Raw genomic sequence first — 25,930 nt, 5'->3', positions numbered from 1 at the left:
ATATTATCAATACTTGCATGCATTGCAATGAATTGTAATCTCATGAATCATTTCGAAGGGGAATTCAAAGGAAATAACATGTGTTCACCCATACTTTATGCCAAGGAAATTCCATGAACGTTACGTTTCACGAGCGTAAACTTCACAGAAAACTTCAGATGACGTTAGTACTATTCTCAGAAAACTTTCTCTCATTCAGAAACAGCTAAAAATATATAATTCACATTTTAAATAATTTTAAAAACTTTTTATCTTTATTGATATAATTATTTATCTATGTGCGATATACAGACCATTTTAGATATATAATTTGCGACAGAATACAAAATAGAAGTTTATTTATAACTTTATGCAATAAAAACATTTAAAGGATTACACATATACAAAATGCATATATGGTACTAATATATATTTTCCATATATTGCATTTATAGAATTTAGCTTGTGTCATAAGATTTAATTAAATAATGATAAAGATCGTAATAATGGAAAAATAGTTAAACTTTGTGTATGCATTTCACTATATTCCCAATATTTTCGACATTCATTGCAATGGCTTGTAATCTTATATGTATATGTAGTCCGATATTTTTTATGCTTCCTACATTATACGACGAATAAAATATTATAAATTGTAGAGTTTTGTTGCAAATAATAGGTATTCGTCTAAAATGATGCTATAAGCTAATTGTAAGTACTGCTTTCAACATCCAAATGAAGAAGGAAAAAGGCATAACACACAGTTAGTGTGTTCATTATCGCGCCTTTATTTTGTTCCTGATAAGACTTCTGGTAAGCAGTTTTGATAGATTGACGTCATTCCTACTAATTATATATAAAGGGACGGAGAGAAGGCTGTAGCACATTAAATTGAACACGCACGATAGAAACATTGAATGAGCAAGTTGTGAAGTAAGTTGCGAAGTTGTGATTGTCAAAGTTGTAAATATGGTGAACCCAACGGATTATGCTTCATCTGACGATCTTCAAAGATACAATGTATCACATTTAATTGACGAATTTGCTGATGATTTAATAAAAATGTCCGGAAAATGTATGGACATCGGTTGTGGTCCGGGAGATGTAACGAAGAATTTTCTTTTGCCATCTCTTGATCCAAATGCAGTAATAATTGGTAAGCAAACAAATAAATTGTTAATATATAATGACAAATTGTCATACATTATTACTTGTTGTTAATCCGATTATTGCATATCATGTAGGTACGGATGTTTCGCAAAGCATGATCGAATATGCAAATATGACATATAGCGATGAGCAACGACTTGGATTCGAAGTATTAGATATCCAAACTAAAAATTTGCCTGAGAAATATGTATCGGAATTTGACCACATTTTTTCATTTCACACTTTACATTGGTGCAAAAACATTCGGTAAGTAAGATTATTAAGCAGATATAAATTAATAAATTTCTTATAAAAATATAATTTTTTCTTATAGGAAAATTTGGTATTTATTGAATTAAAAATTTCTATTAACAAAATTTAAAACTGGTCTAAATAAATAATTTCTGTGTAATTTTTAATTTGAAATAATTGATTTTAGTAACGGTTTTTGCTTGATTTGACATAATAATATGAACACAATTTTAATTCACAAATATTATAATAAATGTATATTTCAAAAATTATTTACATTTATCTTCTTTATTCAACAGACAAGCGTTTGAAAACATTTATCGCATGCTTCGACCTGGTGGAACTATGCTTACATTATTTGTAGCATCTCATGATACATTTAATGTTTTTGAACTAATGGCACAAGATATCCACTTTGCATCATACATGGAAGTAAGTATCATTATATATAATGTATTTGTTTATAATTTTTCAACTACAAATTACTAATTATTATTTTTACGTAGGATGTAAAAAGATGTATTTCGCCGTATTTTTATTCAAAAAATCCTCGCAAAGAAGTAAAAGAGTCACTTAAAAATATTGGATTTGAAGTTTCCCATTGCAGTCATCGAGAAGCGACATTTTCCGCTAAAGATTCAAACAAATTTTTATGTAAGTCTTATTAAGAACTTACTAAAGTTATAAATTTCATGCATAATTATTATCCGTATTATAAATCTTTTGCATTATTTATATATTAATACATTAAAAATTTTAATTTTAATTATTGATTATTTTAACAGCTGGGATAATGTCCATATCTGCATTTTTGGATAAGATGCCACATAATCTCGCAAAGGAATTCAAGGATAATTACGCACGTGAATATATGAAAAGGAAGATTAAATATACATCAATATGTAATAATCAAGAGCAAACATTTGTATTAGATGTATACAAAGTGTTGATAGTTTATGCTCGAAAAGTTATATAATATTGCATATATATGTATGTAATATTCGATTAGAGAATATTTAAAAATTTTATGTATTTATAACAAGCCTAGATTTTAAAAAATCTTTAAATTTTTTGCAAAGGGTGAAGTTATAAAGACTCTGTAATATAGATATTTTCAAAGATATTATTTATATATAATTTATGTTATTTATTAAAATTGAAATATTTATTTATTAATTATACAGATATTTATTTATTAATTATACAGATATATCTTACAATGTGTCTGTACAAATACATCTTATATTTATATTATGTGTATATAATTAATAAACTAATTTATTGAATAAAACAAATATTTTTTATTAAAGATATTGTATTATATTAATAATAATCCCCCTTATAAAATAGTGATGTTGTTATTTTTTTCAATAAAATTCTTAAATACTAATAACTATGATATGTTTTAGTTTTAATTTTTTTAATTACAAAAAATAGCGGGAAAGCAAATAAAAACTGACACGCTACATCAAAATAACTATATAAAAACATATTGTACAAAGAAATAACTAAATATTTACCAAAATGAGTAATAAGCATAACTAGGCCAGCAGTCGGAGACTGCTTCAGGTGCTCACCCTCCTCCTCTCTTGACTACACACACACATCGCCGCTGTTGGGACTTCCGTTTCCATTGCCTTTCATTCCATTATTAAATATATTATACATATATATAATTATATAAAATATATTATATTATATTAATATTTATTAAATTAATAATAATATTAAGGCTCCAATAAATTAACAAATAATCCGGGAGAAAAGACAAAAAAGCCGTTGCTGAGTGTTTGTGCCACAAAAATTCAATTGTATTGTAAAAATTATAAAATTACAAACGTTTCTGTCTATGTTAGGCCTTCTTCAGTGTCGTTACAAATAAAATTCATAAAAAAACGGTATTATAAAAGTCAAAATGTTTAGTCAACAAATAAGGCAAAGTACGCAGAGCATTCTTCTTGATAAATAATTTCCATTATAGAACGATAAACAACCTGTGATACATACTTGTGATTACATGTCGGATTTGTATGTCCAGTAAGGAATATTTATTAACATTTATTATTGGAGAACGTGTTGATAATACATTAAAATAAAGCACTTACAATGACGCAATTAAATTGACACATTTAAAACTTTTTGTAAAATGTTACTTAACATCAGTCTCATGAGAAAGATCAATGTTTTTGTAAAAAAAAGCTATTTTGCATAAAAATTAGTCGTATTGCAAACAGGATAATTTCGCAAAAAAAACTGACATATATAAGGAGCCGCAGAAAATACTGCGACACATTACATTGAGTACACAGAAACACTGACCGAGCAAGTTGTGAAGCAAGTTACAAAGTTGCAATTGTTAAAGTTGTAGATATGGTAAACCCAAGGGATTATGCTTCATCTGACAATCTTCAAAGATACAATGTATCACATTTAATTGACGAATTTGCTGATGATTTAATAAAAATGTCCGGAAAATGTATGGACATCGGTTGTGGTCCGGGAGATATAACGAAGAATTTTCTTTTGCCATTTCTTGATCCAAATGCAGTAATAATTGGTAAGCAAACAAATAAATTGTTAATATATAATGACAAATTGTCATACATTATTACTTGTTGTTAATCCAATTATTGCATATCATGTAGGTACGGATGTTTCGCAAAGCATGATCGAATATGCAAATATGACATACAGTGATGAGAAACGACTTGGATTCGAAATATTAGATATCCAAACTAAAAATTTGCCTGAGAAATATGTATCGGAATTTGACCACATTTTTTCATTTCACACTTTGCATTGGTGTAAAGACATTCGGTAAGTAAAATTATTAAGCAGATATAAATTAATAAATTTCTTATAAAAATATAATTTTTTTCTTATAAAAAAATTTGGCATTTATTGAATAAAAAATTTCTATTAACAAAATTTACAACTGGTGGAGGGGAGGACGCGGACTTCGGGTCACTGATTTCAAAGAAATTTTTATATGGTATAGTACTCTATCAGAAAAGTACTTTAGTAAAAAGATAGGGCGCAACGCTCAGCCGTTTTCGAGAAAAATCGATTTGAAGTTCATGGCGTCCCTTATATTCCGGTCCTGTTGGATCGATTGCCGAGATGGCGGCGTAGCTCGGGCACTTAGACTCTGGTCTATCACGCTGTCGACCTGGGTTCGATCCCTGCCTATTATACTTTTTTTTCATTTATTTTATTTATTCTAGCGAATATTTATTCATTATATTATTATAATGAAATAAATTTATATTAATTAACAATTTTGTTTTTTTTTTAATTTGCACTTTCACTACTTCTATCATATAAAAAATAAAGTAAAAAAAACGTCTACAATTTAAATAATATTATAATTATTATTTAATACCAGAAATATTTTATTAATCATAATTTAATTTGGTATGTAATTTTTCACTCAACTTCGTTGAGTTACTTATTGCTCCAACCATAATATTTGTATACCTAATGTTCTCACACCAGGTAACTGCTAACAGTTTTTAGCTCCCCTTCAGACTACTTCCCTTCTGTAACGTATATTCCTACACATCAAATTAAATTATGATTAATAAAATATTTCTGGTATTAAATAATAATTATAATATTATTTAAATCGTAGACGTTTTTTTTACTTTATTTTTTTATATGATAGTAGTAAAAGTGCAAATTAAAAAAAAACAAAATTGTTAATTAAAATAATTTTATTTAATTATAATAATATAATGAATAAATATTTGCTAGAATAAATAAAATAAATGAAAAAAAAAGTAAAATAGGCAGGGATCGAACCCAGGTCGACAGCGTGATAGCCTAGAGCCTAAGTGCCCGAGTTACGCCGCCATCTCGACAACCGATCCAACAGGACCAGAATATAAGGGACGCCATAAACTTCAAATCGATTTTTCTTGAAAACGGCTAAGCGTTGCGCCCTATCCTTCTACTCAAGTACTCTTCTGATAAAGTACTATACCATATAAAAATTTCTTTGAAATCGGTGACCCGAAGTCCGCGTCCTCCCCTGTAAGTAAATAATTTCTGTGTAATTTTTAATTTGAAATAATTGGTTTTAGCAACGTCTTTTGCGTGATTTGACATAATACTATAAACACAATTTTAATTCACACATATTATAATAAATGTATACTTCAAAAATTATTTACATTTATCTTCTTTATTCAACAGACAAGTGTTTGAAAACATTTATCGCATGCTTCGACCTGGTGGAACTATGCTTACATTATTTGTAACATCTCATGATACATTTAATGTTTTTGAACTAATGGCACAAGATATCCACTTTGCATCGTACAAGAAAGTAAGTATCACTATATATAATGTATTTGTTTCTAATTTTTCAACTACAAGTTACTAATTATTATTTTTACGTAGGATATAAAAAGATGTATTTCGCCGTATTTTTATTCAAAAAATCCTCACAAAGAAGTAAAAGAGTTACTTAAAAATATTGGATTTGAAGTTTCCCATTGCAGTCATCGAGAAGCGACATTTTCCGCTAAAGATTCAAACAAGTTTTTATGTAAGTCTTATTAAGAACTTACTAAAGTTATAAATTTCATGCATAATTATCATCTGTGTTATAAATCTTTTGCATTATTTATATATTGATACATTAAAAATTTTAATTTTAATTATTGATTACTTTAACAGCTGGGATAATGTCCATATCCGCATTTTTGGATAAAATGCCACATAATCTCGCAAAAGAATTCAAGGATAATTACGCACGTGAATATATGAAAAGGAAGATTAAATATACATCAATATGTAATAATCAAGAGCAAACATTTGTATTAGATGTATACAAAGTGTTGATAGTTTATGCTCGAAAAGTTATATAATATTGGATATACAGTGGCGTGCAAAATTTTTGAGCCAAATTGTTTTTTTAAGATTTATTATAAGATACTGAATTGCTCTAAAAATTAATCATGTAAAATAATTGACATAACAATTATACAAATAGTAGTGCAGTAAAAAAAATTTTTAAATTACATATTTTTTATTTATTTATTTAAATAATATTGATTTGCGTTCAAAAATATTAGGCAATATTCTTGTTGCGATTTTATAAGCGCGGTTCATAAGAAATATAAACAAACCACATTTGCTTTACCTATATTTTAGTCTATTGCCTACCGCGATGCCGAAACACACAAACCTTTAGTTACGCGAAGTCGTAATTAACCTTTCTCAACAAAGAAAGATTTCTCGCGAAATTGCTAATTCCTTATTAATTGATAAAAGTACAGTAAATAGGATTATTACTAAATATAAGTTGACGAACTCTCCAGCTGATAAATCACGAAGCGGTAGACCTCGTAAAACTACAAAGCGCGTCGATAAAATGATTTAAAAAAAGTCGATAGCAGATGTTAGAAAAACTGCTATGGATATTTCTCGAGAAATACGAGAAGAAAATCTTGCTGATGTTAGTCGGAGTACAGTATCTCAACGTCTGAAGGAAGTGGGACTTATAGGACGAGCTTAAGAACCCATTAATTAGTACAAAAAATAAAAAGGCTCGATTAGATTTGGCAAGAAAATATGAACATTGGATTGAAGTTGATTGGCGAAAAGTACTTTTTTCTGACGAGTCAAAGTTTCAGTTATTCGGAAGTGGCGGTAGAAAGTACGTACGACGTCCGACAGACACAAGATACAATTCAAGATATCAAATTTCTACCGTAAAATATGATGGAGATAACGTGATCAAATTGTTTGGCCCAAAACTTTTGAACGCCACTGTATATGTATGTAATATACGATTAGAGAATATTTACAAATTTTATGTATTTATAACAAGCCTAGATTTAAAAAAATCTTTAAATTTTTTACAAAGGGTGAAGTTATAAAGACTGTAATATAGATATTTTCAAAGATATTATTTATATATAATTTATATTATTTATTAAAATTTAAATATTTATTTATTAATACGGATATATCTTACACACAATGTGTCTGTACAAATATATCTTATATTTAAATTATATGTATATAATTTATAAACTAATTTATTGAATAAAACAAATATTTTTTATTAAAGATATTGTATTATATTAATAATGTTGAAATAATTTAGAATTTAAACTCTCGCGCGACTGTGAAGTGAGAAAGTGGGCAGCGATAGGCTGTTGTATTAGAGTTTCTTTCGTTTTATTCTTCCCCTCCTCTCTCACTTGTCTTCTTCTTTATTGTGTGTGGTAACGCTAGTTGTTGTGTGACGACGGACGCGTGTAAGGCTTCTTATATTATTAAAATAAATACTCTTAAACCCAACAAATAATAATCCACCTTATAAAATAGTAATGTTGTTATTTTTTTTTATAAAATTCTTAAATACTACTTATGACTACGATATGTTTTAGTTTTAATTTTTTTAATTACAAAAAACAGCGGAAAAGCAAATAAAAACTGATACTCTACATCAAAATAACTATTATAAAAACATATTGTGCAAACAGAAATGACTAAATATTTACCAAAATGAGTAATAAGCATAACTAGGCCAGCAGTCTGAGACGTTTTGCTTTCAGTGGCAAATGTGGGTTAGTGAAACTTTCGGACCGTTACCAGTGCCAGGTGAGTCTTCCCGAATTAAAATACATTAAATATAATGAATTAAAATAGAGAAAAAAATTTTGTCTATAACTGCTTGTTAATTTTTAAATAATCCAATATTTTAAATGATATTTAATGCAATTATAATTAATAAATATGTTTAATGAGATATAATACTTTTAATTCTAAGCAAGAGTTGTCATCAATCATCTGTATTATAGGATCTATGTAAGTATTACGTGTACGCGCAACGTTTATGCATTTAACAAGAAAAGTGTCCCCTTCCGATTTTGACAAGCTTTGAATATGTTATACGATTGCTCAAAATATGAGACACATTTAATTTGAAACAACCTTTACAAGTTCAAGCAGAATATTTAGTTTTAAGAGAATATCGTCAAAATTTTAAGAAATATAAAAAATATTTCCAATAAAAGTTTTATGGTATTTTATCGGCTTTATAACCGTATAGTTACATTTTCTAAAAATGTTATATTTTAAATTTACCCCATTTCTTGTTATTATTTTTACAAATTTTAAAACTTTTGTAACGACAAAAATTGTAAATTTTTTTATATTTAATTTTTTATAATTTTATTATGTTTCGAAATCGCATCTTTGAGAAATAAACCGTAAATATCGCATTATGTCACGCTGCTTAACATATAGTTCGTGTTGCGTAATTCTCAACAAGAAAAATAAGAATAGAAATAGATGTTGGCATGTCAGTACTTTTTAGAAGGGACGTTCTAAATAAAGAACAAAATTTGCTATAATGTTTGCCAAGATTTTATAAATCCACCTCTATAAATGATTGTCGCATTTCGGGCGCAGCGAGTTGTCATATCCAAGTCAGCTATCAGTACATATTACGCTTTGAAGTTATTAGTGACTGCAGGAGAACAATAACAATGAATAGTAAACAAATTAATTTATTAATCAATATCGCGGAATATATCCATTCCACCCTGACTCTACACCAGTGCTGATCAACCTTTTCATACATGCGAGCTAGTTTTTTTAATAGAAAAATCTCGTGATCTATTTATGTACAGAGGAAAAAATATAATATTAAATATAAAATTAGAATATAATTTTAATATTTATCAGAAATATCAATAGAGACAAAGTGTCAAAATATAAAGAAATTAATACAACCAAAATAAATATAAAAATTAGAAACATAACTTTTATAATAAAATTAAATAAAGTAAAAATCAAAATGTAAAGATCTATTAAAAAACACGTCGCGATAAATCGATCGGTTGATCGCGATCGACTAGTTGGGCGCCCCTGCTCTTGGTCCACTTGGCTGAATTGAAATATGAAAATCCGTAAAGTAGTATCTCGAATCCGAGATCAGTGTACACTTTAATATTTCGAATCCGAGATCAATGTATACTTTAATAATGTCTCTAATAGAGGAATTAAAATTTCTGTATAAAATACATTAATAATTTTCGCACTAATAACCAGCGATGGCTCGAGATGCTCTTTAATATATATTAATTTGATATTATCATACGAGCCTATCTTTATAATGATTTTAAAATCCATAAAGTTAAGTCTTTTTAAATAATTTTAACATTCTACGGTATCATTTTTAACTACGATACATACTACGATACGTACTACGTATTATGATACTTTTAATAACAATTTAATTTATGAAACAGAAATTATTTTTATATAACTCGTTATCATAAGGCAAAGAGTTAATATTATTATGTTGCGACTCTGTGGTTTAAAAAATGCGTACACAGATTTGTATATTTGCAAGTCGGACCAAGAGTTTGGTCAAAATTCACTGTTTTCGTTTTATATATTTGTTTTCCCGCAGTCATTAATGAGTGGAACTTTAAAACGTAATATGCACTAATGAGCTAAGCACATTTTCATTGTTTTTAACAGCTAAATGAATAAACCAATACATAACACAGAATTTAGCATATTAGAAATAAGAGAAATCAGATTAATTTCAAACAAGTGATATGTACGGTAGCACTTTACGACGCACGTTATTGATATGCACTTGCATATACAGATTGATGAATTTAACGAAATAATAGCGAGGATCTCACACTTACATTGTCCTAATCGTACCTAGCACACGTAACAGACGGAGAGAGAAAAATGACACGCGAAAACGAAAGAGAGACGGGCGAAAGAAAATCCATTACCGGTCGTGAAATCGAGAAATTTCTTTTCTTTTGTAGCGTTAATCCGCGATTCGTTTGTTGTTATTAATCTTACTTGTGTAATTCTGTTGCACGGAGTTTTATTTGTGTTAAAATATAATAAATTAATTTAAATGTAGTGAACGTGTTAAATTTTCTACTCACTACTAAAGTTTCCGTTCCAACATAGCATATTCATTATCATATCTTTATTGTGTTTTTGATAAAACTTCTGATAAGCAATTTTTATAGATTGACGTCACTCCTACTAATTATATATGTCATAGTCTTTTTTGCGAAATTAGCCTTTTTGCAATAAGCTTATATGCAAAACAACGCATTTTTGCGAAAAAAATGATTATTTTTTTATTAGGCTGAAACGCACTTGATGAGACGCACTTCAGACTTTTTATAAAAATACTAATTAATCAGCCTCTTTGATTAATAGTACACGCAAAAAGATTAATGAAACGTTTAACCTTTTTGCGCAGTCTTAAGTCATTCCAGCAAATCAATATGTATTTGTTACATAAATCCAAGGGTACATTTAGAGAACAAAGATAATATTTTTATAATTATGTATATGACTTATAACATTTCTCTTAAATGGTAATATGGCGTATGTATTACTCTTAATACATATCACTTATTAAATACATATCACTTATTAACATTCTGTATTTCTTAATAATATCACAAATCTTATCTTACAGATACGTCTTTGTAATGTTATTACAAATACGTAACCAATATAATATTTTGTTTCGCAACGCGTATGCGCAAGTCACGTGTCATTATACTCATTGAATCAGCCATCTTCACTTTTATTCTCGTAGTGTTCGTATTTGCCCTAATTTCGTTACACTCGGACACAAGAATTTGACAATCAGTGGCCATTTTGTGTATAGCAATTGATCAAAAAGGAAGATTCGATAGAGTTCTTTGATTGAGATCTACGTACAAGTTCGTTAAGAAATTATTTGATAATGTCAAGAAAGTTCAACAAGAACAAGGACGTTTTGTGTTAAATAACCATTTAGGTTATTAAAGGCATTCAAGCTAATTCCAAAAACTGTATACTATAATAAAGGTGTAGCATACATATTATAAACTTGTTTGAAAATATATATGATATACGTATATGTTATATTATTCAATATTAAGATATGTAAAATATATGTACATGCTACATTACATAATATAAAGATCTGATACATATATGTAATATCTAAAGTTGCTGACATAGAGCTATACATGAATGTATTTTTTACCTGTACATATAATATTACTTGTAATATTCGTAATATTACAGATACACATATGATACATTATATGGTTTGCTGGGATGGTAGTAAATAAAAGCAAATATTAAAAAATCTTCTACGTTTATTATTTATTATTTTTTGCATCATTGTATTAGATAGTGTAATATAAAATGTCGGATATTACATCAGTTCAATATAATAGAGCTGAATATATAACAGTTGCAAAAGTGTTAACACGGTAAAATAAAAATCTTTATTTAAATATATTTAATTAACAGTATGCCGATGTTACATTTAATGTTAATATTATTTCTACATAGATTATATGTGGTTGCACATTCGCGCAGTTGGCGAATGGACCAATAGTTTATATTCGTACTTTGAGAAAGAACAAATAAAACTTCACCGTGGCGATATTTTACCTGTCGAGAACTGCGACTTCTTTATTATTTATCATTAAGAACAAAACAGTCTTATTCGTTATTTATAATCTGTTATCATAACAATAATAGTATTAATTATTAAATATATTATATAAATGAATGAATGAATGAATGATAGTTCATTGTTCCCCTCAGGGTTGTAAAATCACAATATTTCTTACAACTTTCTTCTTACAATTAAACAACTTATCCTAGAGTTATTCTATCTTAAGGCCCGTTTATACATATCCGTACTGTATCCGTACTGTACCGTACTGTACTGTATCCGTACTGTATCTGTACTGTACTGGCAAGATTGGATATGAGTATTTACACATATCCGGATCGCATCCGTGAATGTTTTAAAACATCAGCCTTGAGATATACATCTGACTGTGAATGACAGAGTGAATGGCAGAGTGAACAGCAGAGTGAATGGCAGAGCTATCGATAAACAAATTAGCGGTAACAGCATTATTTTTAGACGAAGAGAAATCTTAAAAAAAGAAAAAGAAAACGGATTTTATGGGTTCATAAAGCAAAGACAAAACGAAAAAAGGAAAGGAAAGGAAAGTAAATTTTTTACATCATATAAAGAATTGGTTGATGATGCAACTAAATTTTATTAATATTTTAGAATGTCAGAACATGCTTTAATGTGTTACTCAATTTAATTGATAATAAAATACGAAAATAATACAATACAAGATGAAGAGAACCGGTTAGCAAAAACAAGTTCCAACATATGTATAAATTTTTTAAGAGAATTGTGCATTTTTTCTTCAAATAAAATAATGTTTATAATAAATATAAAAATTTATTTGTAAAATAATATTTATCATGAGTAAAATTACCTGGTTGGTCAAGTTTTTGAGAAATACTCTGCCACAGTTTTTTTCTTTATAAATTTTTTCTTTATAAATTCCATCAAACTATTTTGGATGGAAAAAATCATATAATTCGATGTGTTGTTGCACTAATTCTATCAATTTTTCATTATCTATTTCTTTATTTTAAAAGAATGCTCTCGATATTGCAGACTGTTCCTGAGCTCGCAAAATTCTGACAAGTTGATTGGTAAACTTTAAGCCTTTCCCATTCAAATACTATAGTAGTCTTTACATTTTGGTATTAAGATTATCGTCTCCAAATGACCTCAAGAATCTGCCATTAACGGGTGATACGGTAAGTCTGGGACACCCTGTATAATTAAACATAATATATTATATTGTATTAAAATTTATTAACATTTATTATTGCAGAACGTGTATTGTTAATACATTAAAATAAAGTACTTAAAATAACGCAATTATAAAATGACGCATGTAAAACTTTTTGTAAAATGTTAATTAATATCAGCCTCATGAGGAATGATCAAGGTTTTGGCAAAAAAACGCTATTTTGCATAAAAAGCAATTATGCAAAAATGGTAATTTTGCAAGAAAAACTGCAACATATATAAGGAGACGCAGAGAACGCACGTTACATTGAATACGCAGAAACACTGACCTACCACGTTGTGAAGCAAGTTACAAAGTTGTAAATATGGTAAACCCAAAGGATTATGCTTCATCTGACGATTTTCAAAAATACAATGTATCGCGTTTAATTGATGAATTTGCTGATGATTTAATAAAAATGTCCGGAAAATGTATGGATATCGGTTGTGGTCCAGGAGATATAACGAATGATATTCTTTTGTCATCTCTTGATTCAAATGCAGTAATAATTGGTAAGTAAACAAATAAATCGTTTATATACAACAACAAATTGTCGTGCATTATTACTTATTGTTAATCCGATTATTGTATATCATGCAGGTACGGATATTTCACAAAGCATGATCGAATATGCAAATATGACATATAGCGATGAGAAACGACTTAGATTCGAAGTATTAGATATCCAAACTAAAAATTTGCCTGAGAAATATGTATCGGAATTTGACCACATTTTTTCATTCCACACTTTGCATTGGTGCAAAGACATTCGGTAAGTAAGATTATTAAGCAGATATAAATTAATAAATTTCTTATAAAAATATAATTTTTTTCTTAAAGGAAAATTTGGCATTTATTGAATAAAAAATTTCTATTAACAAAATTTACAACTGATCTAAATAAATAATTTCTGTGTAATTTTTAATTTGAAATAATTGGTTTTAATAACGTCTTTTGCTTGATACGTCGTTTGCACGTTTTTCGCATAATAATACGGACACACAATTTTAATTCACAAATATCGTAACAAATATCATAACAAATGTGTACTTCAGAAATAATTTATATTTATCTTTTTCATTCAACAGACAAGCGTTTGAAAACATTTATCGCATGCTTCGACCTGGTGGAACTATGCTTACATTATTCGTAGCATCTCATGATACATTTCATGTTTTCGAACTAATGGCACAAAATATTTTATTTGCACCGTACATGGAGGTAAATTTCATTATTTATAATGTATTCGTTTATAATTTTTTAGTTATAATTTACTAATTATTATTTTTACATTTACGTAGGATGTACAAAGATATGTTTCGCCGTATTTGTATTCAAAAAATCCTCGCAAAGAAGTAAAAGAATTAGTTAAAAGTATTGGATTTAAAGTTCATCATTGCAGTCATCGAGATGTGACATTTTCCTCTAAAGATTCAGACAACTTTTTATGTAAGTATTAGAAACTTATCATCTGCGTCATAAATTTTTTTGTATTATTTATGTATATTGAAGCATTAAAAATTTTAATTTTAATTATTTATTACTTTAACAGCTGCGATAATGTCCATACCTGCATTTTTGGATAAAATGCCACATGATCTTATAAAAGAATTCAAGCATAATTACGCACGTGAATATATGAAAAGGAAGATTAGCTATACATCAATATGTGATAATCAAGAGCAAAAATTTATATTAGATATACACAAAGTGGTGATAATTTATGCACGAAAAGTTATATAATATTACGTATATATGTATATAATATACAATTAAAGAATATTTAAAAATTTGGTGCACTGAGAAAAATGGTTTTTATCATATTAATAAAACGCTTCTGATAGAGTGTATTTTTGTTAAACAAAACAGAATTTCTGGTTATCGTAACAAGATTTTACATTTTATAGCTACACCGTTTGGTTAATTTTACTATAAAGATCTGATTAAGTGTTTTTTTGTTGGAGCTACAAAACTTCTTGTTATATTTACAAAAATTGCAGCGCTCTGCAACAGTTTCGTCATTACTCACTGAACGGTTAATCAACTGTTCGCTGCATTCATTTGTTACACTGCTACTGCGCCTTCGTTACTCGCGGCAATCGTTCTAAAGTCTTTCAACAACAGAATGTGTGAAATCTGAATTTATTTGTCCGTACGTAATTGAACGTCGACCTCAATTCAGCAATTGTTGTCATATTGTGAGCAATTAAAAAATGTATAAAATCACAGAATTAATAATTACTTAAAGATTTATAATAAGTGTATCCGTTGACACTCAGAAAAAGACGATAAGTCTTTTGTCTCGATTGTCAATCCGAATACGGCCAATTAATGGAAATTCACATACTACTGTCATTCTACGAGTTGCGTTTTCAATTGTATTCGTTTTCTTTACACTGAAGATGGCCGAAACGTTTTATCATATCTACTTATAAGCGTTTAATCATATCCATAAGCGTTAATGATCATATTTATAAGCGTTAATGTAAAATAAATGATTGAGCACTGAGATCCACAGCTACGGCTCTATTTGCTTTATATTATTTATTTTATTATAAAATAATAGAAGATGAATTGATTGAGGCGCTTAAGATTAAGGATAAATCTCCATCCTTCTGAAGATTTTCTAATCACGAAAAATGGTGATAAGAACTGGCCTGCACAATTTGTAACCCCTTCAATAGCTCCTCTATCGAGGAGTCTATTAATTTCTTGGGAACAAACTTGGCTTTGTGAGTCGGATAGTGCGACTGAAGGTTCCTGTTCTTGTGGTGGTGGCTGTTGTAAAAATGGGATCCTGTAGCCCGCTATAGTTTGCAAAATTAGCGGGTCTGAAGTAATTTCCTTCCATCTAAGAAGAAAGAAAGGGAGTCTACCCACAGAGTTTACCTCAATATTCCCTCCTAATGCCTCCTCGGTCGGGATCTGGAGCGGTATTGCGGTCGGCGACTGCTGGTTGTCGCCCCTGCTCTCCTTGTCGCCGCTCTGGGTTGTCGCGCAGGGGCACGGGCGTTTCCCGCCCTGGATGATGCTGCTCGAGCTAATGGTTTGATCGGCTGTTGAACTGTCTTAGAGATTGTTATTGGTGTTTTAACAATATCCTTAGATAATTTTTCCATCGAAGCCACCTTTTTAATTTGTTCCCCAAAGGACGAACCAAAGAGAAGTTCGTCGATTGGAATGGTGTCTGCCGTATTTTTGGCAGTCAGGTTAAAAGCGGGGACGATTAGAGCTCTTCTTGTGAGAGACAGGCGATAGAACAAGTCTGCTAACAACTTAGCACCATCATTGACCTTGGAGATGGTCAGCCGAGTCTCCGAGCTTAAAGAATTTTGCGTCACCGGACGGAGGAGGTCCGAAAGAGCGCCCAATGCGCATAAAGCAATGCCCACCTGATTTTGGTTCTTGGTCGCAAAATCATCCTTTTTTACAATGGTATTGTTCTTCAGAGCTACTCTACATTCCTGATTTAACGCAGGAGCTCTGAGAAAAACTATTGGCTCAAGAGGAGAGTATTTACCTAGGAAAAACTCTCGCTGGTCAGCCGGGAGACTTTTGCGTGTCCATTCACGCCATTTCATGACAATTAAGTCTTTCCAGGAAGGTATTTCCTCCTCCTCAAGGTCGGAAACGAACAGTTGTTTAGTGAGAAGCTCCCTGTTGTCATCCTCTGGAAGAGAAGCGATATGTAGCGGATCCTCATGTACCGTCACTCTTTTGGGTGACCTGGGGGACATGTCCCCCTCCTGAGGAGCTTGGTCTTCAGCTGTCAACAGAGGATCCGTGTTCTGATTACTCAGACCAAAAAAGTGTGTCGTCATGCCGCCTGTATTTCTCGAATACAGATCCAGCAATATCATACACACCTGTATGCGGCTCCGCGAGGGATGCCGAAAAATTGTCCTCTACATCAGGATCATTATGGATAAGGGCATGGATCGCTCACTGGGCCGGTATAAATGACACGGAAACAGACGAGGGGGGCTTGCTGGGCACTCTAACCTCTCTTTGTGTCAAGATATCTATTAATCTAGACACTTTATCTTCCAGTTCCGTCAAGCGGTCGGAGGACGAAGATCTTTTTCTTTTTCTTGATTTGTGAGACGACTTACCCATTTTTAGTAATCTATAAACCTAAAAAAAACCTGAAAAAACTGCGCTCGAAAAACGCTATTTTGCATAAAAAGTAGTTATGCAAAAATGGTAATTTTGCAAAAAAGACTACAACATATACACTAACGGATCCTGATGTCGATAATAGTGGGGGGTTTTGACCTGCTTTAATGCATTTTTTACCAAGATTTTTGAAACGGATCCAGCAAAATTAATTTTTTTTTAACTTGGAAGGAGGGGGTTTTAACCCCAAAACCCTCCACCAGGATCCGCCAGTAAACATATATAAGGAGAAGCAAAGAACGCACGTGCATTGAATACGCAGAAACATTAACCTATCAAGTTGTGAAGCAAGTTACAAAGTTATAAATATGGTAAACCCAAATGATTATGCTTCATTTGACGATTTTCAAAGATACAATGTATCACGTTTAATTGATGAATTTGCTGATGATTTAATAAAAATGTCCGGAAAATGTATGGATATCGGTTGTGGTCCAGGAGATATAACGAATGATATTCTTTTGTCATCTCTTGACCCAAATGCAGTAATAATTGGTAAGTAAACAAATAAATTGTTTATATACAACAACAAATTGTCGTGCATTATTACTTATTGTTAATCCGATTATTGTATATCATGCAGGTACGGATATTTCACAAAGCATGATCGAATATGCAAATATGACATATAGCGATGAGAAAAGACTTGGATTCGAAGTATTAGATACCCAAACTAAAAATTTACCTGAGAAATATGTATCGGAATTTGACCACATTTTTTCATTCCACACTTTGCATTGGTGCAAAGACATTCGGTAAGTAAGATTATTAAGCAGATATAAATTAATAAATTTCTTATAAAAATATAATTTTTTTCTTATAGGAAAATTTGGTATTTATTATATAAAAAATTTCTATTAACAAAATTTACAACTGGTCTAAATAAATAATTTCTGTGTAATTTTCAATTTAAAATAATTGGTTTTAGTAACGTCTTTTGCTTGATACGTTGTTTGCACGTCTTTCACCTAATAATATGGACACACAATTTTAATTCACAAATATCATAACAAATGTGTACTTCAGAAATTATTTATACTTATCTTTTTTATTCAACAGACAAGCGTTTGAAAACATTTATCGCATGCTTCGACCTGGTGGAACTATGCTTACATTATTCGTAGCATCTCATGATACATTTAATGTTTTTGAACTAATGGCACAAAATAATTATTTTGCACCGTACATGGAGGTAAATTTCATTATTTATAATGTATTCGTTTATAATTTTTTAGTTATAATTTACTAATTATTATTTTTTCATTTACGTAGGATGTACAAAGGTATGTTTCGCCGTATTTGTATTCAAAAAATCCTCGCAAAGAAGTAAAAGAGTTAGTTAAAAGTATTGGATTTAAAGTTTACCATTGCAGTCATCGAGATGTGACATTTTCCTCTAAAGATTCAGACAACTTTTTATGTAAGTATTAGAAACTTATCATCTGCGTCAAAAATTTTTTTGTATTATTTATGTATATTGAAGCATTAAAAATTTTAATTTTAATTATTTATTACTTTAACAGCTGCGATAATGTCCATACCTGCATTTTTGGATAAAATGCCACATGATCTTATAAAAGAATTCAAGCATAATTACGCACGTGAATATATGAAAAGGAAGATTAGCTATACATCAATATGTGATAATCAAGAGCAAAAATTTATATTAGATATACACAAAGTGGTGATAGTTTATGCACGAAAAGTTATATAATATTACGTATATATGTATATAATATACAATTAAAGAATATTTAAAAATTTGGTGCACTGAGAAAAATGGTTTTTATTATATTAATAAAACGCTTCTGATAGAGTGTATTTTTGTTAAACAAAACAGAATTTCTGGTCATCGTAACAAGATTTTACATTTTATAGCTACACCGTTTGGTTAATTTTACTATAAAGATCTGATTAAGTGTTTTTTTGTTGGAGCTACAAAACTTCTTGTTATATTTACAAAAATTGCAGCGCTCTGCAACAGTTTCGTCATTACTCACTGAACGGTTGATCAACTGTTCGCTGCATTCATTTGTTACACTGCTACTGCGCCTTCGTTACTCGCGGCAATCGTTCTAAAGTCTTTCAACAACAGAATGTGTGAAATCTGAATTTATTTGTCCGTACGTAATTGAACGTCGACCTCAATTCAGCAATTGTTGTCTTATTGTGAGCAATTAAAAAATATATAAAGTCACAGAATTATTAATTACTTAAAGATTTATAATATGTGTATCCGTTGACACTCAGAAAAAGTCGATAAGTTTCTTGTCTCGATTGTCAATCCGAATGCGGCCAATTAATGGAAATTCACATACTACTGTCATTCTACGAGTTGCGTTTTTAATTGTATTCGTTTTCTTTACACTGAAGATGGCCAAAACGTTTCATCATATCTACTTATAAGCATTTGATCATATCTATAAGCGTTAATGATCATATTTATAAGCTTCAATGTAAAATAATTGATTGAGCACTGAGATCCAGCTACGGCTTTATTTGCTTTATATTATTTATTTTATTATAAAATAATAGAAGAGCCCTCAACTCTAATTGATTATTGTTATTTATTGAATAAAAGAAATATTTTTTATTAAAAGTATTGTGCATATTAATATTAATTCCTTTTAAAATAGCGATGTTGTTAATTTTTTTATGAATTTTTAAATATTACTTATGACTACAAAATGTTTAAGTTATAATTTTTTAAATTACAAAAAGAACGGAAAAGAAAAAAAAAACTGATACGCTAATTCAAAACAATTATTATAAAAACATATTATACAAATGGAAATGTCGAAATATTTACCAAATCGATCAATGCGCATAACTAGGCCAGCAGTTTGAGACGTTTTGCTTTCAATGGCAAATGTGGGTTAGTGAAACTTTCGGACCGTTACCAGTGCCAGGTGAGTCTTCCCGAATTAAAATACATTAAATATAATGAATAAAAATAGAAAAAAAAATTTTATCTATAGCATTTAATAATTTTTAAAGTAATGTTTAAATTTTTTCCAATATTTTTAATAAAAATAATGACATACAACTTATGTAACAAAGATAGCATCAAGGTTTTGCATTAGATAACAGATTACATATCTTATATCAGCGCTCGGAATTAGTTGCACATTTCGGGCCGATTTCCGAGACGACGCCTCCTGTTCCCCCACTACCGCCCGGCCGCTGGCGCCCGAGCCGCCGATAGCTCTGGCTCAGGAGCGTTTTATATTAGAAATAGACTGGATTGTTTAGGCATCTTTTAGGAAATCGTAACATTTTCTTCATTACATAAATAATGTTTATTTTTATTATTACATAATATATATATATTTAATTATTAATAAAAATAAACATTATTTATGTAACAAAGAAAATATTACTATTTTCTGAGAGGTACCTCAACAACCCAGTTTATATCTTATATAAAACGCTCCTGCGCCAGAGCTATCGGCGGCTCGGCCGCCAGCGGCCGGGCGGTAGTGGGGGAACAGGAGGCGTCGTCTCGGAAATCGGCTCGAAATGTGCAACTAATTCCGAGCGCTGTCTTATATAATAAAGATAATTGATATGAAGAAACAAAAATCTGACCTATATAAGGGGTCGCAAAGAATACTGCGACGCATTACATTGAATATACAGAAACACTGACCGAGTTGTGAAGCAAGTTAAAGTTGCAATTGTTAAAGTTGTAAATATGGTAAACCCAAGGGATTATGCTTCATCTGACAATATTCAAAGATACAATGTATCACGTTTAATTGATGAATTTGCTGATGATTTAAAGAAAATCTCCGGAAAATGTATGGATAACGGTTGTGGACCGGGAGATATAACGAATGATATTCTTTTGTCATCTCTTGACCCAAATGCAATAATAATTGGTAAGTAAACAAATAAATTGTTTATATACAACAACAAATTGTCGTGCATTATTACTTATTGTTAATCCGATTATTGTATATCATGCAGGTACGGATATTTTACAAAGCATGATCGAATATGCAAATATGACGTACAGTGACGGGAAACGACTTGGATTCGAAGTATTAGATATCCAAACTAAAAAGGAGGTGTTAAATATAGGTCGATTTTGGCCCATGGTGTGGAACCAAAACTACAAATGATTTCTTATAGATTTCATACCGTAGAATCACGTGGTAAAGTTTGTTTTCCTCCAGACACCGGGAAAAGTACGAAAAAATTGAAAAAAGACCATGAAAAATGGAATTTTCCGAGCTGGTTGAAGCTTGAAACATTCCTGCAGCGATTTTAAAAAAATGATTTGTCGCTCTTGTTCTTTTGCAGGGAGGAAGTTCTGAGGCTCTCACATGACATACAAAAAAGACCGATCCGATACATGCGTAGAAAGACACCCTTATACCCGAAAAACCACTCCCAAAATCACTTAAACAATTCTCGTCAAGCTAAGGGTGTCTTCCGACGCATGTATTGGATCGGTCTCTTTTGCATATCGTGTGAGAACCTCGGAACTTTCTCAGTGCAGAAGGAAAAAAACTACAAATTATTTTTTGCTAGGCGAGAATTTTTTAGGCACTCTGGGGTGGTTTTTTGAGTATAAAGGTGTCTTCCGACACATGTATCGAATCGGTCTTTTTTGTATGTCATGTGAGGGCCTCAGAACTTCCTCCCTGCAAAACAACAAGAGCGACAAATCATTTTTTTTAAATCGCTGCAGGAATGTTCCAAGCTTCAACCAGCTCGGAAAATTCCATTTTTCATGGTCTTTTTTCAATTTTTTTGTACTTTCCCCGGCGTCTGGAGGAAAACAAACTTTACCACGTGATTCTACGGTATGAAATCTATAAGAAATTATTTGTAGTTTTGGTTCCACACCATGGGCCAAAATCGACCTATATTTAACATCCTCCTTTACCAATTAGCACAGAATTTCGCGCGCTCAGGAACATCGCATCTCGAAAAGACCCTTGCACAACACTTTATTCAATACGTTTTATTCACTTAACTCAGTTTTTATTCACTTTATTTACTTTATTTACATTGTTCGCAATACTAACAAATTTACTAACAATAATAATTTCTAAATTATATTAAAACGCGATGCGCGTCGAACTGTCAAAGCAGTCATGCCATTGACAAATGACGTTTCTTATATCATGAGAGAAAATCATTACTATCGGTACGAAGTATGATCTGCTACATAAAGTGTTGTGCAAAGGTGCTTTCGAGATGCGATGTCTCTGAGCGCGCCAAATTCTGACAAGCTGATTGGTAAACTTCAAGCCTTTCCCATTCAAATACTATAGTAGTCTTGACATTTTGGTATTAAGATTTTCGTCTCCAAATGACCTCAGGAATTTGCCATTAACGGGTGATACGGTAAGTCTGGGACACCCTGTATAATTATATATAATATATTATATTGTATTAAGATTTATTAACATTTATTATTGCAGAACGTGTATTGTTAATACATTAAAATAAAGCACTTAAAATAACGCAATTAAATTGACGCACGTAAAACTTTTTGTAAAATGTTAATTAATATCAGCGTCATGTAGAATGATCAATGTTTTGGCAAAAAAACGCTATTTTGCATAAAAAGCAGTTATGCAAAAATGGTAATTTCGCAAAAAAGACTCCAACATGTACACTAACGGATCCTGATGTCAATAATAGGGGGGGGGGGGGGGGGTTTGACCTGCTTTAACGCATTTTTTACCAAGATTTTTGAAACGGATCCAGCAAAATTAATTTTTTTTTAATTTAGAAAGAGTAAGTTTCAACCCCCCCCCTCCCCCCCCCCACCAGGATCCGCCAGTGAACATATATAAGGAGATGCGGAAAACACACGTGCATTGAATACGCAGAAACATTGACCTATCAAGTTGTGAAGCAAGTTACAAAGTTATAAATATGGTAAACCCAAGGGATTATGCTTCATCTGACAATATTCAAAGATACAATGTATCACGTTTAATTGATGAATTTGCTGATGATTTAAAGAAAATCTCCGGAAAATGTATGGATATTGGTTGTGGACCGGGAGATATAACAAATGATATTCTTTTGTCATCTCTTGACCCAAATGCAATAATAATTGGTAAGTAAACAAATAAATTGTTTATATACAACAACAAATAGTCGTGCATTATTAGTTATTGTTAATCCGATTATTGTATATCATGCAGGTACGGATATTTCACAAAGCATGATCGAATATGCAAATATGACGTACAGTGACGAGAAACGACTTGGATTTGAAGTATTAGATATCCAAACTAAAAATTTGCCTGAGAAATATGTATCGGAATTTGATCATATTTTTTCATTCCACACTTTAAATTGGTGCAAAAACATTCGGTAAATAAAATTATTAAGCACATATAAATTAATCAATTTTTTATAAAAATATAATTTTTTTCTTATAAAAAAATTTGGTATTTAATGAATAAAAAATTTCTATTAACAAAATTTAAAACTAGTTTAAATAAATAATTTCTGTGTAATTTTTAAATTGAAATAATTGGTTTTAGTAACGTCTTTTGCTTGATTAGACATAATAATATGAACAAAATTTTAATTCACAAATATTATAATAAATGTATACTTCAAAAATTATTTACATTTATCTTCTTTATTCAACAGACAAGCGTTTGAAAACATTTATTGCATGCTTCGACCTGGTGGAACTATGCTTACATTATTTGTAGCATCTCATAATACATATAATGTTTTTGAATTAATGGCACAAGATAATGACTTTGCATCGTACAAGGAAGTAATCATTATATATAATGTATTTGTTTCTAATTTTTCAACTACAAGTTACTAATTATTATTTTTACGTAGGACGTAAAAGGGTGTATTTCACCGTATTTTTATTCAAAAAATCCTCGCGAAGAAGTAAAAGAGTTACTTAGAAATATTGGATTTGAAGTTTCCCATTGCAGTCATCGAGAAGCGACATTTTCCGCTAAAGATTCAAACAAGTTTTTATGTAAGTCTTATTAAGAACTTATTAACTTATTAAAACTTATAAACTTATTAAAGTTATAAATTTCATGCATAATTATCATTCGTGTTATAAATCTTTTGCATTATTTATATATTGATACATTAAAAATTTTAATTTTAATTATTGATTACTTTAATAGCTGGGATAATGTCCATACCCACATTTTTGGATAAGATGCCGCATGATCTCGCAAAAGAATTCAAGGATAATTTCGCATGTGAATATATGAAAAGGGAGATTAGCTATACATCAATATGTGATAATCAAGAGCAAAAATTTGTATTAAATATATTCAAAATGGTGATAGTTTATGCACGAAAAGTTATATAATATTGCGTATATATGTATATAATATACAATTCAAAAATATTTAAAAATTTGGTGCACTGAGAAAAATGGTTTTTATTATATTAATAAAACGTTTCTGCCCAAGGAACACATTGTAGTCAAAATGACATCACTTCGTCATCAAAACTACATCAAAACTACATCACAGCAAAAAAAATCAACATGATGATTTTTGGTTACAAAATTTGACTGTTTGTTGGGATCAAAAAATCGTCCTAGCAATATGACGGATTTTCCTTTATTATAGTATTAAGAGGATAATTGTTATTATTATTTATGATAATTAAATTTATGAGTAATTGAAAATATAACATATTATTCTGTAAAATATGTAAAGTTTATTGCGATATTTGATATATAATAATTTCATATATAACTATAATTAACATTAAAAACGTTAAATATGTTATACATATATAATATAAAAACATCAGGAGCATGTATTTTCTTGCATGCATTTACACCACTCGCTAAGCACTTGTATTAAACCAGCGCTTCATATAGTTGTCGGGTTTGCTTAGATCAGTTGTGTTACCAAACTTCTGTAGAATAGTGGCTGCAAAGAAATATGTCATTATATATTTAATAATTTTTTTAATTTTAAAATACAATGGAAAACACGATTTATAATTTAAAATATAATACAAAATAGAATTCTTTATAATTTTGTGTCATATATTTTAATGTATACGTGTATTTTGATATATATATATATATATATATATATATATATATATATATCATTTTATATAATTTTTACACGAATTTAAAATAAAATTCTAGCTGTAAATTTCATGTATTTGTAATACGAAAAAAAAAATATGTATATATATATATATATATATATAATATTTATGTACTACAAATACATGAAATTTATAGCTAGAATTTTGTTTTAAATTCGTGTGAAGATTATGTAAAATGGGCATTACATATTATAACTCAACATAATTTTAATTGATAGAATTATTATTACAACAAATTAAATAATAAATAAAATGTTACTAGTAAAAATATTTTGTATATATATCATATGCTAGCACTAATGACGAACTACTTTATTAATTTTAAACTTTGCTGCGAGTTAATAATAATTTTATTAATTAGTTAAAATTATTTCAGGTTATAATAGTTCAGCCTTTGTTCTACATACACACAAACAAAGCAAATACATGCACAGTTATACTTATCGGTTTTGTGGTATCTTCGATTCTCGATAACAAGTATTTTGCACTTTCTTTTATTAATATTTAATAATATTAATATTATTGCACGAAACTAATACAACCACGTTGTGACATGCTACAATTATGGAAGTATACAAATATATAAAAAGCCGCACAAGGCTTTT

General features: G+C 29.8%; 6 protein-coding genes across 9 annotated transcripts; all 6 read left to right on the top strand.

Moving 5' to 3' along the window:
* Positions 1-797: 797 nt before the first annotated feature.
* Positions 798-2,689, top strand: LOC105668037 (juvenile hormone acid O-methyltransferase-like). The gene is made up of 5 exons (XM_067358314.1): positions 798-1,135; positions 1,224-1,395; positions 1,680-1,812; positions 1,887-2,034; positions 2,166-2,689. The coding sequence occupies exons 1-5, from the start codon at positions 949-951 to the stop codon at positions 2,354-2,356; spliced, it is 831 nt and encodes a 276-aa protein (XP_067214415.1). The 5' UTR covers positions 798-948; the 3' UTR covers positions 2,357-2,689.
* Positions 2,690-3,655: 966 nt separating this feature from the next.
* On the top strand, positions 3,656-6,404 carry LOC105668035 (juvenile hormone acid O-methyltransferase-like). The gene is made up of 5 exons (XM_012360206.2): positions 3,656-3,937; positions 4,026-4,197; positions 5,575-5,707; positions 5,782-5,929; positions 6,061-6,404. The coding sequence occupies exons 1-5, from the start codon at positions 3,751-3,753 to the stop codon at positions 6,249-6,251; spliced, it is 831 nt and encodes a 276-aa protein (XP_012215629.1). The 5' UTR covers positions 3,656-3,750; the 3' UTR covers positions 6,252-6,404.
* A 1,171-nt stretch (positions 6,405-7,575) lies between these two features.
* On the top strand, positions 7,576-14,851 carry LOC105668024 (juvenile hormone acid O-methyltransferase-like). 4 transcript variants are annotated; one of them, XM_067356738.1, is made up of 8 exons: positions 7,576-7,995; positions 8,169-8,202; positions 12,878-13,023; positions 13,101-13,570; positions 13,659-13,830; positions 14,147-14,279; positions 14,360-14,507; positions 14,611-14,851. In XM_067356738.1, exons 4-8 carry the CDS (start codon positions 13,384-13,386, stop codon positions 14,799-14,801), a joined length of 831 nt encoding a protein of 276 aa, XP_067212839.1. In that variant the 5' UTR covers positions 7,576-7,995; positions 8,169-8,202; positions 12,878-13,023; positions 13,101-13,383; the 3' UTR covers positions 14,802-14,851. The 4 variants fall into 4 exon arrangements, with proteins under 4 accessions (XP_067212839.1, XP_067212838.1, XP_012215617.1 ...); XM_067356737.1 differs by having other exon boundaries at positions 8,165-8,202; XM_012360194.2 differs by lacking the exon at positions 8,169-8,202.
* Positions 14,852-17,418: 2,567 nt separating this feature from the next.
* On the top strand, positions 17,419-19,093 carry LOC105670117 (juvenile hormone acid O-methyltransferase-like). Its single transcript, XM_067356739.1, has 5 exons — positions 17,419-17,729; positions 17,818-17,989; positions 18,294-18,426; positions 18,507-18,654; positions 18,758-19,093. Exons 1-5 carry the CDS (start codon positions 17,543-17,545, stop codon positions 18,946-18,948), a joined length of 831 nt encoding a protein of 276 aa, XP_067212840.1. The 5' UTR covers positions 17,419-17,542; the 3' UTR covers positions 18,949-19,093.
* A 1,835-nt stretch (positions 19,094-20,928) lies between these two features.
* Positions 20,929-21,358, top strand: LOC137000760 (juvenile hormone acid O-methyltransferase-like). The gene is made up of 2 exons (XM_067358121.1): positions 20,929-21,115; positions 21,204-21,358. Exons 1-2 carry the CDS (start codon positions 20,929-20,931, stop codon positions 21,356-21,358), a joined length of 342 nt encoding a protein of 113 aa, XP_067214222.1.
* Positions 21,359-23,129: 1,771 nt separating this feature from the next.
* LOC105670118 (juvenile hormone acid O-methyltransferase-like) lies at positions 23,130-23,580 on the top strand. Its single transcript, XM_012363461.2, has 2 exons — positions 23,130-23,316; positions 23,405-23,580. Exons 1-2 carry the CDS (start codon positions 23,130-23,132, stop codon positions 23,578-23,580), a joined length of 363 nt encoding a protein of 120 aa, XP_012218884.2.
* Positions 23,581-25,930: the final 2,350 nt, after the last annotated feature.

The sequence above is a fragment of the Linepithema humile genome, chromosome 6 (assembly GCF_040581485.1).
Source record: "Linepithema humile isolate Giens D197 chromosome 6, Lhum_UNIL_v1.0, whole genome shotgun sequence".
In the NCBI taxonomy this organism is placed as follows: domain Eukaryota; kingdom Metazoa; phylum Arthropoda; class Insecta; order Hymenoptera; family Formicidae; genus Linepithema; species Linepithema humile.
This window is presented reverse-complemented; position numbering and strand designations above follow the sequence as displayed.